The 16,486-nt window shown below is 36.2% G+C and overlaps 1 protein-coding gene across 1 annotated transcript in view; it reads right to left on the minus strand.

The window, feature by feature from the left end:
* The window catches only part of PDCL2 (phosducin like 2), a 36,935-nt gene that overhangs the window by 12,543 nt on the left and 7,906 nt on the right, over positions 1–16,486 (minus strand). The window contains exons 2-3 of the mRNA XM_039249052.1: positions 8,966–9,086; positions 7,858–7,948 (exon numbers count right to left, since the gene is read on the minus strand). Coding sequence (XP_039104983.1) covers positions 7,858–7,948; positions 8,966–9,086 — 212 coding nt within the window. The remainder of the gene's footprint in view (positions 1–7,857; positions 7,949–8,965; positions 9,087–16,486) is intronic.

Below are 16,486 nucleotides of genomic sequence, written 5' to 3' on the forward strand. Positions count from 1 at the left end.
CCATCTACTTTTCCTGCTAGCAATTTCTTTATTGAAGGAAATGAGATTGTTTGTCCAAGGTTTCCCACAGTCTAAATTTTGTTGGTTGCATTGTCATAAGGTCAATTCACATGAGAAATGTAAATTTTTATTAACAATGTTGGGTGGATGTTTTGACCAACCAACCTAAGAGTCATAAGTTTTATTTCCTTTCTGTATGGACCTTGTCTGATTGTGACAACCAGGGTTATATTATCAATTAATATAACTATGTTTTATGCAACAAGTTAGTAAACTCTCCATCTTTATAAATACATAGAGGTTATCTGTACCTTGAAACTAGAGAAAAATCAGCTAGAGAACAAATTTTAGGAATCAGTCTATCTTCTCACTTCTGCTTTCCCATCTCTTATTGAGTCAATTTTGGATTTTTATATTTGCATCAAAAAATCATGTTTTTAAATGATGCAAATGATCATATATCAAATATTCTCCTGGTCTGACTTCTTTCATTTAGTATAATGGTTTTGAATTTCACCAAAGTTATTGTGTGTATCACTAGTGTGCTTTCTATTCCTACAGAGTAGTACTCCATTAAATGAATACCATTTTTTTATTCATTCACTTCACATGTATTCATCATATCGATGGACTTTTAGGCTGTTTTATTTTTAGCTATTATGAATATTCATGTATAATTCTTTGTATTGATATATATCTTCAATTCCCTCAGAAATGTGATTGCTGGGTTATTTGTTAAATGTATATGTAACTTTGTATGAAATTGCCAAACTGTTTTCCAGAGTGGTCATATGTAGATTTCAGTTCCTCCATGATCTTTATATTTTAATTGTAATATAATTCATATATAAGCATACCTTGAAGATTTTGAGAGTTCTATTCCAGACCATTACAATAAAGTGAATCAAGTGAATTTTTTGGCTTCCCAGTCTGTATAAAAGTTATGTTTACACTATATTGTAGTCTATTAAGAGTGCAATACCATTCATTATGTCTAAAAATATATACATTTCTTCACAAAATAAAAATAAATAGCAAATAAATACTTATTACTTAAAAAATGCTAACCATCATCTGAGCTTTCAGAGTCATAATCACTGATGACAGATTACCATAACAAATATAACAGTAATAAAAAGTTTGAAATATTGTGAGAATTACCAAAATGTGACAGTCATGAAGTGAGCAAATGTGTTAGAAAAATGACACCAATAGACTTGCTCAAGACAGGGCTGCCGTAAACTTCCAATTTGTAAAAAACACAGTGTCTGCAAAGTGCAATAAAGTTAAGTGCAATAAAGTGAGGCATGCTTGTACAATAAAATTCAACTATAAAAACTATGGGGCACCTGGGTGGTTCAGGTGGTTAAGCGTCCCACTCTTGATTTCGGCTCAGGTCGTGAACTCACAGTCATGAGACTGAGTCCCACGTCAGGGTCCATGCTGGGCATGGAGCCTGCTTAAGATCCTCTCTTCCCTTCTTTCTGCCCATCCCCCACTCACTCTTTCTCTCTCAAAAAAATAAAAGAAAAAGAAAATGAAAAATGAAATTCAACTATTTGAAGTATACAATTCAGTGATTTTTAAAATATTCACAAAGTTACGCATTCATCACCAGTATTCAATTCTAGAATATTTTTATTGCCCCAAAGTTATTCCTTATTCCCCCATCTGCAGCTATTCCCATCACAAACCCTAGTAATTAATAATTTCTGTCTCTATGGATTTTCCTTCCTGGACATTTCATATAAGTAAAATCATATAAAATATGGCCTTCTGTCACTGACTTCTTTCACTTAGCATATTTTCAAGGTCCAATTGTATCGTATCATATATCAGTACCACATTTCTTTAAATGGCTGGTAATATTCCATTGTATGGATATACTATAATCTGTTTATCCTCTCCCCAGTTGATAGACATTCACATTATTTGTACTTTTTGGCTATTATGAATAATGCTATGCACATTCATGTACATGTTTTATGTTCTCAGTTTTCTTGGATATATATACATCCAAGTGGAATTATGAATCATATGGTAATTCTACATTTAACATCTGAGGAAATTCCAGACTGTTTTTCAAAGCAGTGCACCATTTTACATTCCCACTAGCAACATATGAAGTTTCCAATTTCTCCATATGCTCACCAACTGTTAATGTCTGTCTTCTTTATTATAACCACCCTAATGGGAATGAAGTAGAATCTCATGGTTTTGATTTGCATTGTCTTAATGACTAATTAAATTGATCATCTTTGCATGTACTTAATTTCCATTTGTATACCTGCTTTGGAGAAATGTTTATTCAAGTCCTTTACATGTTTTGAAATTGAGTTGTCTTTTGTTGTTGAGTTTTAGGAATTCTTTATATACTCTGGTTAGTAATCCTATTGCATATGTATATATATATAATTTGCAATATTTTCTCCCATTCTGTGGGTTATTTTGTCATTCTTTTGATAGTGTCCTTCATACAAAAGTATATAATTTTGATTAAGTCCAGTTTATCTATGTTTTTCTTTTGTTTCTGTGCTTTTGGTGTCATATCTGAGAAATCATTGCCAAATCCAATGTCATAGATGTTTCCCCCTGTTTTTTTCCAAAGATTTTTATAGTTTTAGTAGTTATATTTAGGTCTTTGCTACATTTTCAGTTATATTTTGTTTTTAATATGAGGTAGGAGTCCAACTTTATTCTACATCTAGAAGTCTAGTTTTCCCAGTGCCATTTGTTGAAAAGACTGAATCATCTTGGCACCTCATTGAAAATCATTTGACTATATATGTAAAGGTTTTTTTCTGGGCTCTCTATCCTATTATAGTGGTCTGTATGTCTATCCTTATGTCACTACCACATTGTTTTGATTAGTGTCACTTTGTAGTAAGTTTCATAACCAGAAGTATGAGTACTCCAATTTTGTTCTTTCTCAAGATGTCTGGTTTGCAGGACATGGATTGTGTTTCTTTGTGTTCATTCTGCCAATTTCCGCCTTTAATTGGGGATCAATTAGATTAATTTAAAACCATTTACATTTAAACTATTTAATGTAAATGGCTGACATGAAGTTTTTTTATTGTAGTGTAAGTGCCTGACATTGAGCTTTTGGTTGCTGAGGCATCCATTTCAAAAGACGTCCATCTTGAAAAACATACTGCCAGCTGTATGACACAGCTACTAGCAAAACAGCCAGATAAGGGATTAGGCTGCCCCCACCTATGGAGATTCCTCTTTCATGTAATATGCTTGAATGACCAGCTTTTCCTTTCCCATGTCCTAATTTCAGCACTTATGCACTAAATAAGCCAATGAAGAACACCCTACCATTGGACCCAAATAAAGGCAGAGCCCCAGCTCTGCACTCTCTCTCTATCTATGATCTGGTTATGTGGCCCTTAGGCATGCCATGTAGCTTCCAGGACCTATGAGTAATAAATATTTTTCCTCCATGGTTACTGGTGAGATTTTTGCTGAAGTGTATCCTACAATCATAATAAGAACCACAGGGCTAGTCTAGCCACAAAATGTGAGTAATACAGGCCCAGAGGAATGCCTCAAGCCTTCCTCACCAACAGTATCATTATCAATAGGCTGGGACCAACACAGCAAAGCAATTATTGATAAGGAGTGGCTTACTTTTGCTATTTAGTTCTTTTCTATTTCTTATTTGCTTTTTGTCCGTCAATTCTTACATCACTGTTTTTGTATTTAGTTGATTTTTGTAATGTGCCATTTTAATTTGCTTCTTCTTTTCCCTTCTGTATACTTTTAGTTTTTTTCTTAGTGTTTACCTTAAGGATTAAAATTAATATCTTATGATAACCAACTGTGAATAATACCAACTTAGTTTTAATACTATACAAATAGTCTACTTGTATACATCTCCACCCTTCCTCTTTTATGCTGTCATTGTAAGAAACTGCATTGTTATATACATTGCCCATTAACATCAACTTATAATTGTTTTACATCTTTGCCTTTTAAATCATACTGGAAAAAACAGCATTAAGAACCAAAAGTTGAGTGATTCTGGCTTTTATATTTACTTACATAAATATCTATGTTACTTACTTCTTCACAAAGCTTTGAATTACTGGCTAGTGCCCTTTAATTTCAGCAAGAAGGACCCCTTTAGCTAATATCTTAGGGCAATTCTAGTAGTAACAGACCCACTTAGCTTTTATCTAGGAATGTCTTAATTTATCCTTCCTTTGTAACATGGTTTTGCCAAATGAAGAATTCTCAGTTGGCAGTTTTGTGTGTTGTTGTTGTTGTTGTTTTGCAGCAATTTAAATATATTAATCCACTGCTTTCTGGCTTCCAAGATTTCTGATGAGAAACTGACAGTTTTATTAAGGGTCCCTTGTATGTGACAATTTACTTCTCTCTCACTGATTTCAAGTTTGTTTTTATCTTTTGATAGTTGATTATGATGTGTCTCTGTGTGCATCTCTTTGAGTTTATACTACTTGGAACTCATTGAGCATCGCTTCTCAGCCTTTTGGCTAAGATCAAGTGTGGAACTCATTGAGCATCATGATTTGTAGATTTATGTCTTTTCTTAAATTTGGAAAGTTTTCCCACTTTATTTTTTCAAATATTCTTTCTGCCCCTTTCTCTTTTCTCCTGCTGGGATTCTTACACCATGTAAGTTGGCTCACTTAGTGTATCACAAGGCCAATTAGTCTCCATTCACTTCATTGTTTTTCATTCTATTCCTCAGACTCCATAGTTTCGGTTGTCTTCAAATTTGTTCTTTCTTCAGCTTGTTCAAATCTGCTTTTGAAGCCCCCTAGTATATATTTCACTTCAATTTTTATTGTATTTTTTAGTTTCAGAATATCTTTTTGGTTTCTTTTACAATTTCTATCTCTTCATTGCTATTCTCACTTTGTTCATATAATGCTTCCTGTCTTTGTATCAATTTCTTTTCTTCCTTTGAATTGGCCATACTTACATTTCTTTGCATGCCTTGTAATTTTGTGTTGAAAACAACACTGGATTCTTATAATGTGGTAACTCTAGAAATCAGATCCCCACCTTCCATGATTTCTTTTTTTATTACTTTATGTTATCTCTGTGCCAGAGATCAGCCTGCAGGGTAAAAGCATTAAGGTCATCTCAGGTCTTTTCTGAGCTTTCACCTTTCTCAATGCTTTCTAAATTCCCTCATTTATATGGTTGTTTTTGAATGTGCAAAAACCAACCAAACAGACAGATGTGGCTACTTTAAATCCTCTGGAAGCCACCTGAGCCAGTGAAAAATGACACAATGGCAACCACTCTTTGTGCCTATATCTCCACATTCAGAAGTAGTAATTCATAATCAGAACACAGAACTTTGATATAGAGGACAAAGTCTTTACTGTCCACTCTGGCTTCAGCAAGCTGTTCCAGAAACACAGGCTGTTGTCCAAACAGTTGCCTACCCTGGGGCTGGAGTAAGGGATGGATAACTATTATTACACTGAGAACTAAAATCAACCAATACTAACTACAATTTACCAGCCAAACTTTATCTTGGAAGCTACAAGTGTTCAAATAGACTCCAGAGTTTCAAAGCTGTCACTTGAGACAGTTTCTTCCAGTACAATAATTATTTAGGTGGATATATGGACCCCTAGAGCTCTCTACTCTGCCATCTTTCTGGATATGAACCTAGTCAGTTGTTTTATGAAAGTCTCTCAAGTTTGGGTTTCTCTGATGTGTTTTTATAATTAGGCTGAGGATATGAAATTATTGACAAGGATACTACATAGGTAATGTGTCCTCCCCAGTGCATTATATCAGGAGTTACTTGATGCCAATATGTACTATGGGTAATGTTAACCTTGGTCATTCCCCTAAGATGGAGTCTGCCAGAACTCTACACTGTAAACTTACTATCTCCTCTTTTATAATTACTAAATATATGGGGGGAGATACTTTGAGATTATGAAAATATCCTGTTTCTATTTAAACTTCCCCACTCATTTCAACATCTACCAGCAGATCTTGCCCATGGGGGGGGGGGGGGTTATTATTGTGGTGCTCTGATGGTGATTTTTCTATTTTCCTCATTCATCTAACACTTACATATTGGAATTTTCAGTGAGGAATAGGTGTTACTTTCTCTGAATTTGTTCATGCATTCAGTTATTTATATCAATAGGGGCTCCAGGATATTTATTTTATAATCCAGTATTATGATTATTTATTTTGTTGCTCAAGTTGTTCCAACTCTGGCCATTTTAAAATCTTTTGTTTTGCACCTATACCTTTAAAAAATATTTTTTTCTATAGCATTTCTTTACTTTCTGGCACTAGATGATCCTCCAGACTCATATTGTACTTTTTTAACTCACACTGTGGAATGAAGCAGTCGTCCAAGGAACACTGGTTCCTATTATTAGAGAATAGCATTTATAAAACAAGAGCTAAGAGCTAGGTATACTCATTGCTACCAGACTATTGCTACTTCTAATCCAATTCACTGTTGTTGGGGCTTTTATCATGTTAAAACAGCATTCTTGGGAACAATTCTACTTGATCAGGATGTATTATTCTTTTTTTAAATTGCTGGACCTAATCTGCTAATACTTTGATTAAAAATTCTGTGCCTATATTCATAAGAGATATTTTCTGTGGCATTCTATTTTTGAAATTTCTTTATCTGGCCTGAGTTTCAGAATAAGTTGGGAAATATATACAACTGTTCTAATTTCTGAAAGAATTTATTTATGACTAGTCATTAATTAGTTATTAAATGACATATGTCATCCTGGAAGGAAAACTGTGACTCTTTTCTTATTGGCCTTTTATTGATATTTCCACTTTACTTATATGTAACTTGATGAAGTTCCACTTTGCATTACTGGATAATTTTTTCTTAAGAAAAGGGAAAAATATTCAGGGAAAAAACTATTGCACTTATATAAAGTGATGTGGTTTTATTTTTATTTTTTTTATGTTTTATTTATTTTTAGGAGAGAGAGAGAGACAGCGTGAGCAGGGGAGGGTCAGAGAGAGAGGGAGTCACAGACTCTGGAACAGGTTCCAGGCTCTGAGCTGGCAGTCAGCACAGAGCCTGACGTGGGGCTCGAACCCACAAACCGTGAGATCATGACCCAAGCGAAAGTCGGACGCTTAACCGACTAAGCCACCCAGGTGCCCCTAAAGTGATGTGGTTTTAAAATGTTCTTAAAGGGTACAGCTTGGCTCAGTTGGTAGGGCATGTGACTCTTGATCTCAGGGTCATGAGTTCAAGCCCCATGTTGGACATAGAGCTTACTTTTAAAAAATTAAAATGTTCTTAAAAATTAGTTTTGTTCTTGGGGAACCTGGGTGTCTGAGTTGGTTAAGTGTCCAACTCTTGATTTTGGTTCAGGGCATGATCTCAGTTTGAGACATGAGCTCTGAATCAGGCTCTGAGCTGACAGTGTGGATCCCACTTGGGATTCTCGTTCTCCCTCTTTCTGCCTCTCCTCTGCACACCTACTATCTCTCTCTCTCAAAATAAATAAATAAACATTTTAAAAAATCACTTTTGTTCTTTTTAAAATCTATTCTGTAGGAAAAAAACAGGGCTTTTAAAATTTCCTTCTTACAATACTTCTCCATTCAAAAGCTCTTAAGTTGGGGCACCTGGGTGGTTCAATCCATTAAGTATCCAACATCAGCTCAGATCATGATCTCACAGTCTGTGAGTTTGAGCCCCACATCATAGACTCTGTGCTAACAACTCGGATCCTGGAGCCAGCTTCAGATTCTGTGTCTCCCTCTCTCTCACCGCCCCTCCCCTGCTCATGCTCTGTTTGTCTCTCTCTCAAAAAGTAAATATTAAAAAAACTCATAAGTTGCCCAAATAAATCACTGTACCTATATATTTCAATAGCTCTCATATCTTCTTCATCAAATTCATCTTCAGCTTCCTTCAACTGTGAAAGAGTCATCTTTTCATATGGTTTAACTAAAACAAAATAAATTTTAGATAACAATTATTTAAAACTGTTTTTTTACTTTATAGTCATATGGTTGGAAAAAACAATATAGAAATAAAGAATATCTTTAATGTTGCAGGTTCTCCAATATATAAAGCTTTTTGTAGTTGACTACTTTGGTTTTGTTTAGTGTGATTCCCACTCTGAAATCACAGAACTGCCAAGCTACATTTAAAGTAGATGTGAACATCAGTTAGACCCCATAAATTTAGGTTTCCCAAGTACATGAAAGTCTTGACAAATAAAACATACTATATATATATGCTCAAAATAGAAGGTAATAACAAGGTAGAGGAATATGGCAGAGAAAAAAGCTCACTAGGTTAGATACCAGGACATTTCAGCTCTGTCACTTACTAGCTTGTGACTTTCTTTTCTTTTTTTTCTTTCTTTCTTTCTTTCTTTTTTTTTTTTTATTTATTCCTGAGACAGAGAGAGACAGCATGAGCAGGGGAGGGTCAGAGAGAGAGGAAGACACAGAATCTGAAACAGGCTCAAGGCTATGAGCCAGCTGTCAGCACAGAGCCCGACGAGGGGCTGGAACCCACAAACCGTGAGATCATGACCTGAGCCAAAGTCAGACGCTTACCCGACTGAGCCACCTAGGCGCCCCTAGCTTGTGACTTCCAACACATGATTTAAAAATTTTAGGGGTGCCTGCGTGGCTCACTTGGTTAAGCATCCGACTTCAGCTCAGGTCATGATCTCATGGTTCATGAGTTTGAGTCCCACATCAGGCTCTGTGCTGACAGCTCAGAGCCTGGAGCCTGCTTTGGATTCTATATCTCCCTCTCTCTTTGCCCCTCCCCTTGCTCACTGTCCGTCTCTCAAAAAATAAACAAACATTGAAAAAAAGTTTAAAAAGTTTAGGTGTCAGTACCCTAATTTCAAAAGTATGGGTGGGATTTCTAATATCCTCTCTCTCTCTTAGTTTACGAAATACACTTTCACTATCATGATCCAGTCCACTAAATGCACAACTATACCCATTGCTTCTTCTTGTAAACGCAAAACCATTTCTTCAATTTCATCTTTTGGCTCTTCTTTTGGAGGAAGAATGCCAAAGTCTCTTAAAATTTCATTCCATTCTGTATCTTCATTTGGATCCTATTAAAAAAACAGAAAATCTATTAACATAGTTGTGCATTTAAATATGTATATGTGAAATTAATATATAACATTTTCGACGATGCAATTGTTCATGAACTCTACAGATAACTGGATAATTAGTTTCAAAGTATAGAACAAAGTGGCCTACTTTTTCCTCACTTCCCAGCGCTAGTGGTACTACATACTTTGATAAATAAGATACATCCTCTACCCTCAAAGTTACCCTGAGATGTTTAATAAAGATCAATTTGGAACTCATATATCAAATATTAATGAAGTAAACTTTTCATAAACCATGGAAAATTCTCTGATGACTATATTAGGCAAAACCAATTAACATCATGCAAAACTACTGTTTTGTTTTTCTACATAGGCATTTAATACCTCTCAATGAACATGCTTTACTTTTCAGCCAATTAGCTTCAAGGGACTCTTACTTCCAGGTCAAATGTTAGAAGAAGCTAGGAATTTTTCCATAGTTTAATTTCTGTCCAGGCTTAGAGCCTGGAGCCTGCTTCGGATTCTGTGTTTTCCTCTCTCGGCCCTCTCCTACTTGTGCTCTGTTTCTCTTGCTTTCAAAAATAAATAATAAAAAAAAATAGTTTCTTTCTATGAAAGTTAACCTTGTTGTCCTGTTTGCTTAGGCTTTGATATTTTATTTGCTGCTTTTCTAGAAGTTGTAATATATTAATGCTTTTCTTTCTAGTTTGCTGTCCATTTTCCATGATATTTCCAGAGGAAGGGAGAATTTAATTATATATATGAGAAAATACTGTGACAAAGTATTTGGTGACCTTGAATGATCTCCACATTCTAGTGTTCACATCTCTGCACAACTTCCTCTCCCTGACGATGGGTGGGAACTGTGACATGTTTCTAACCAATAGAACATGGCAAAGATGAAGGAATGTAATTTATATCATTATTTTCCATAATATTATAACTTCCATCTGGGCAACACTCTTCACACTGGTTAGTTATGATAAAGCAAGCTGCTATATTGGGAGGTGCCTTATGGAGAAAACTATGTGACAAGGAAAATGTAACCACCAATCAGCTAGAAATTGAGGTCCTTATCAAATAGCCCCCAGAGAACTGAATTCTGCCAAATAGCATAGAAGTAAACCTAGAAATGGGACTTCCTCTGTTGTACCTTTAAATGAGACCCCAGGGGGGCACCTGGGTGACTCAGTCAGTTAAGCATCCAACTTTGGAGCCACTCAGGTCATGATCTCAAGGTTCTGAGTTTGAGCCCAGCATGTCAGGCTCTGTGCTGACAGCTCAGAGCCTGGAGCCTACTTCAGATTCTGTGTCTCCATCTCTCTCTGCCCCTCCCTCACTCACATTATGTCTCTCTCTCTCTCAAAAATAAATAAACATAAACAAACAAACAAATAAATAAATAAGACCACAGATTTGGCTGACACTTTCATTGCAACCTTGTAGGAGACTCTGGAGAAGAAGGCCCAGCTAAGCAATGCTTGGATCCTTGACCCATAAAAACTCTGAGACAGTAAATGTGTTGTTTTAAGATACCAAGTTAGTGATAGCTTGTTATACAATAATAAATAGCATAAAAATATCATCCTATTTCTCTTCTTCATTCTATTCTTTGGCCAAAATTTTGTTTTTCTATCCTCACTTTGTCTATGACTGGTCACTCTATCCATGAGATCTTCAATCCCTATTCTTTATATCTCTCATAACAATAAAATATCAGCATCAGTAGGAGTTCTGCACTTGGTAATGGTAGACTAGATAATTTGAATCAAGCCTTTTTCTGAGAACATCTAGTAAAACTGGACAAAATTGATGAAAATCAATTTGAAAGCACTAGAGACTCAACAAGGCAGTGACAAGAATTATCAGGAGAAGACCTTAGATGAGAAAGAGACCTAGAGAGGAGTAATATGTTTGAAGCCACTCCCCTTGGATCAACTACTAATTCTGGAAGAGGCCAAGAAGCTGAGAAATTGAATAAAGGCTCACAGACTTTAGCACAGTGACCAGAACCATAAATCAATAAGTAAGTGATAACTAGGAGATTGTATATTTGGAATTGAGAAAATGCTTTCTAAATAACTCATGGGTCAGAGAAAAAAAAACACAATGGAAATTTAAAACCATTAGGAATTGAATGATTAAAATAAAGACACATATCAAAAATATGTGGGCAGCAACTAAAGCAGTTCATAAAATAAATTTTATATCCTTAACTTGCTATTTTATAATATAAAAAGTTTAAAAATTAAGATATAAACATTCAACCAAAGAAGTTGGAAAAAGAAAATCAAAATAAACCAAAGATTTGAAAAAATGAAAGTAGAAATTGATGTACTGAAAAATTAATATATAATAGGATTAACAAGGCCAAAAATCGGTTCTTAGAGAAGATTAATGAAATTGATAAACACTTAAAGACTGATAAAAAAAAAAAGTGAGAAGGCCAAATAACCAATACTAGAAACAAAAAAGGGAAACTGTTGAAACTCTTGACAGGTAATACAAACATTTTAAGTGAGGGTCCTCTCTATTGTATTTTGCTCTTTTTTTCTACTTTAAGGTAGAAGCTATATTATTGACTATGAATCTTTCTTCCCTAATATAATCACTTACAGCCATATATATTTCCCTTTTAACAATTTTTTAGCAGCACTGTACAAATTTTGGTTTGCTGTACCATTATTATTACTCAATTAAAAATATTTCCAATATCTTTTGTGATTTTTTTTTTACTGACATCTTAGTAATTTGGGAGAATGCTGTTAGTTTTCCAATAATTTGAAGTTTTCTAGGTATCTTATTAATAATTTCTAATTTAATACTCTTTGATTAGAGAACATACTTTGTTAAGATTTTGATCTTTTGACATGCATTGACTTGTTTAATGACCCAGTATATGATGTATCTTGAAAAAAGTGTGCATTCTGCCACTGATAGATTGACTTGTTTAATGACCCAGTATATGATGTATCTTGAAAAAAGTGTGCATTCTGCCACTGATAGGTATATTTCTCTATAAATCAATGGATGATTGAAAGGCTTGTTCAAGTCTTCTAATTTGTTAGCAAATTTTATATCTATTTTTAATATCAATTACTAAGAGGAGGGGTTTTTAAATCTTACATTATGATTCTGGATATGTCTATTTATCCCTTGAATTCTGTTAGTTTTTGCTTTATGTATTTTGCTTTTTGTATTTAAACTGTGTCTCTCTTAAGACAACACAAAGAAATGGGAGGATGTTCCATGATCATGAGTTGGAAAATCAAACATTGTTAAAGGGTCTACACTACTCAAAGCAATCAACAGATTTAATGCAATCTCTATCAAAATACCAATAACATTTTTCACAGAGCTAGAACAAAAAAATCCTAAAATTTGTATGGCACAACAACAGACCTTGAATAGCCAAAATAATCTTGAAGAAGAAAAACAAAACTGGAGGTATCACACTTATAGACGTCAAGTTACATTACACAGCTGTAGTAATCAAAACAGTAAGGCACTGGCATAAAAATAGACACTTGCTGCAACAGAACAGCAAGTCCAGGAATAAACCCACCAATTATATGGTCAATTAATCATTGACAAAGGAGGCAAGAATATGCAATGAGAAAAAGATAGTCTCTTCAACAAATGGTGCCAGGAAAGTAGACAACATGTAAAAGAATGAAACTAGGCCGTTTTCTTACACCATACATAAAAATAAACTCAAAATGGATGAAGTACCTTAATGTGAGACCTGAATCCATAAAAATCCTATAATACAGGACAGGCAGTAATTTCTCTGACACTGGCCATAGCAACATCTTTCTAGATAAGTCTCCTGAGGCAAGGGAAACAAATGCAAAAATAGACAATTGGGACTACATCAAAATAAAAGGCTTTTGTGTACCAAAGGAAACACCAACAAAAAAACAACAACAAGGTACTGAATGGGAGAAGATATTTGCAAATGACATATCCAAAAAAGTGTTAATATCCAAAATTATAAAGAACTTATATAACTTAACACCAAAAAGCCAACAATATCCAATTAAAAAATGGACAGAAGACATAAACAAACACTTCTCCACAGAAGATATACAGATGGCCAACAGCCGCATGAAAAGATGCTCAACATCACTCATTATCAGGGAAGTGCAAATAAAAACCACAGTGAAACATAATCCACACTTGTCAGAATGGCTATTATCAAAAAGACAAGAAATAAGAAGTGTTGGCAAGGATGGGGAGGAGAGGGAACACTTGCACTTTGTTAGTAGGAATGTAAATTGGTGCCCCCACTGTGGAAGACAGTGTGGATGTTCCTCAAGAACTACTCTATGATGGGAAGGAGGCAAGATGGTGGAGAGGTAGGGAGCTCCATGCATTTCGCTTGCATCCATCTCTCAAACAGAGAAGGCCTGAAGCCATAGGACACTGAGCTGCAGGAGTTTGGGAAGAGAAAGAGACAGAGTACACCGGGAAGGCAACCTCATAAGTATGTGAGTGCGAACCAGAGAAGATAAAAGTGGGCTGGACCGGGGGTCACAGAGGGAGAGGCGAGGGGAAAAGAAAGAGCAGCTTTAAACTGCTCATAGAACTGTCCCTGGAGAAGAGAAAAACCTTAGTTCCAACGGAGAGTGTTCTTAGTTCTAGCTGGGGTGCTGACCTTGAAGAGTGTTCTTAGTTCTAGCTGGGGTGCTGACCTTGAACTGGATGCCCCCAATCGGCGCCAGGAGAAACTGCTCTGCTGCTCTCCCAGCTCCATCCCCAGTGGCTTCAGGAAGGCAGCCCACCTGAGGCTGCACTGCTGCCCTTCCAGCTCAACCTCCAGCAACACAGAGGTGGCTGACCCAAGGCTGTGCTGCCACTCCCGAGCTCTACCCAGACAGGGGTCGGGAAGCAGCAACCTGCGGGACTGTGTTTCAGGTGGTATCAATAAAGTGCGGACTGGGACCTGGAAATGAGGCAGGGCTTGGGACATAGAACACACAAGGAAATTGGACCCAAAAGAGTGATTTGCAACGCCTGGTTCAAGAAGAGATGGGCGCTGCCATTTTTTCCCCCACAACCACCAAGATGGGGCCTCAGGGAACTGCCTGCTGGACCACAGTGGAGGCTAAGACCTACCAACACCAAACCATGCCCATCCACTCTAGAGGACTACTTTTTTTTTTTTTTACCAGAGCCTGGGGCAAGGCCAACATGGATGCACTACTGTGATTAATTCTAGATCAATTCTTTCTATTCAGATATATTTTACCTTGTCTCATTCATATCCCTCCCCTCTGCCAGCCTGGGCACTCTGGTCATTGGTTTGCTTAAACAGTCACATTAAATGTGACACATTAAATCCATTCTCTATATTTATATTCTACCCCTCCACCGCTACCTTTCTATATATCTCTCTCTGGAGTAATCAGACTATATAGTTTCTCTGGGTATCATTATCTTCATTTCTTTCTCCTCACCTCTTACCATATTCTCCTTTTTCTCTCTCTGAATTAACCCTCTTAGTCTCTCTGCCTGGTCATTGTCCAGTTTCACTTCCTCCCCACCCTGTCATTTCTCTCTTTATATATTTTCTTCCATCAGCAATGTATACACCCTGCTCTTTATTTGTAGCTGGGAATTCTGGTTTTATGCTTTTAGATTGTCCTTTGTCTTTTGGGTTTTTTTCTTTTTTCTTTCCTTTTCTCCTTTTCTTTTTATTATTTGTTTTTCCTCTTTCTTTTTTTTCCTTCCTTCTTTTTTTTTCTTCTCTCTTTTTCTTTTTCCCTTTTGGTTTCAGTGTTTGTTGGATTTGTCAGTGTGTTTCTGTGCCTTTGTTCCCTGTGTGTTTGTCTGTTTTCTTTTCCAGAGTTACCTCAAGAAACAAGCCAAAGTACATATGGTGGAGAGTCCCAAATACCACTATGAGTAGGGAAGTAAAATAACCAAAGTCTCAACAAGAGAGGCCATGAGACACCATTCAAAGAACACTTCCTGAATGGACAGGCCCTGGACAGTCAATAAGCCTTCTTTAACATAGCAGTACACGCAGGTGCAGAGTGCATAACAAGCCTTTAAAACTGACAAGAGACAGAAAGCTAGCCAAAATGATGAAATAGAAGAACTCTCCTCTAAAGAAATTCCAGGAAGAAATGACAGTTAAAGAGCTGCTCAAAATAGATATAAGCAACATAACTGAGCAAGAATTTAGAACAATAGTCATAAAATTAATCGCTGGGCTTGAAAAAGGCATGGAAGACATCAGAAACTATTGCTACAAAGACTAGGGAGCTTTAAAATGGTTGTGATGAATTAAAAAATACTATAAATGAGATGCATAATAAAATGGAGGCATCCAATGCATGAATTGAAGAGGCAGAGAAGAGAATAGGTGAATTAGAAGACACAATGATAGAAAAAGAGGAAGCTGCAATAAAGAGAGATAAACTGATCCAGGAGCACAAAAGGAGAGTTCAAGAACTGAGTGATACAATCAAATGGAATAATATCCGTATCATAGGAATTCCAGAAGAAGAAGAAACAGGGAAAGGCGCTGAAAGAGTCCTTGAACATTTTATAGCAGAGAACTTCCCCAATATGGGGAAGGAAGCAGACATTGAAATCCAAGAGGCACAGAGAACTCTCCTCAGACATAACTTGAATCAATCTTCTGCACAACATATTATAGTGAAACTGGCAAAATATAAGGACAAAGAGAGAATATTGAAAGCAGCTAGGAATAAAAGGGCCCTAACATACAAAGAGAAACCTATCAGAGTGGTGACAGACCTATCTACTGAAACTTGGCAGGTCAGAAAGGCAGGGCAGGAAATCTTCAATGTGATTAACAGAAAACATATGCAGCCAAGAATCTTCTATCCAGCAAGCTTGTCATTCAGAATAGAAGGAGAGATAAAAGTCTTCCCAAATGAACAAAAATTGAAAGAATTTGTCACCACTAAACCAACCCTATAAGAGATCCTAAGGGGGACTCTATGAGGGAAATGTTGCAAGGAACACAAGTTACCAGAGAGCATGAATCCTACAAAGAACACAATGGAAAAAAGACAGCCTCTTTAACAGATGGTGTTGGGAGAACTGGGCAGCAACATGCAGAAGAATGAAACTAGACCACCTTCTGACACCATACACAAAAATAAACTCAAAATGTATAAAGAACCTGAATGTGAGACAGGAAACATCAAAACCCTAGAGGAGAAAGCAGGCAACCTCCTGACCTCAACTGCAGCAATTTCTTACTTGACACATACCCAAAGGCAAGGGAATCAAGAGCAAAAGTGAACTATTGGGACCTCATCAAGATAAAAAGCTTCTGCACGGCAAAGGAAACAATCAATAAAACTAATAGGCAACTGACAGAATGGGAAAAGATAGTTGCAAATGACATATCAGATAAA

This window comes from Hyaena hyaena, unplaced genomic scaffold (assembly GCF_003009895.1).
Source record: "Hyaena hyaena isolate Hyena2069 unplaced genomic scaffold, ASM300989v1 scaffold_329, whole genome shotgun sequence".
Taxonomy (NCBI): Eukaryota; Metazoa; Chordata; class Mammalia; order Carnivora; family Hyaenidae; genus Hyaena; species Hyaena hyaena.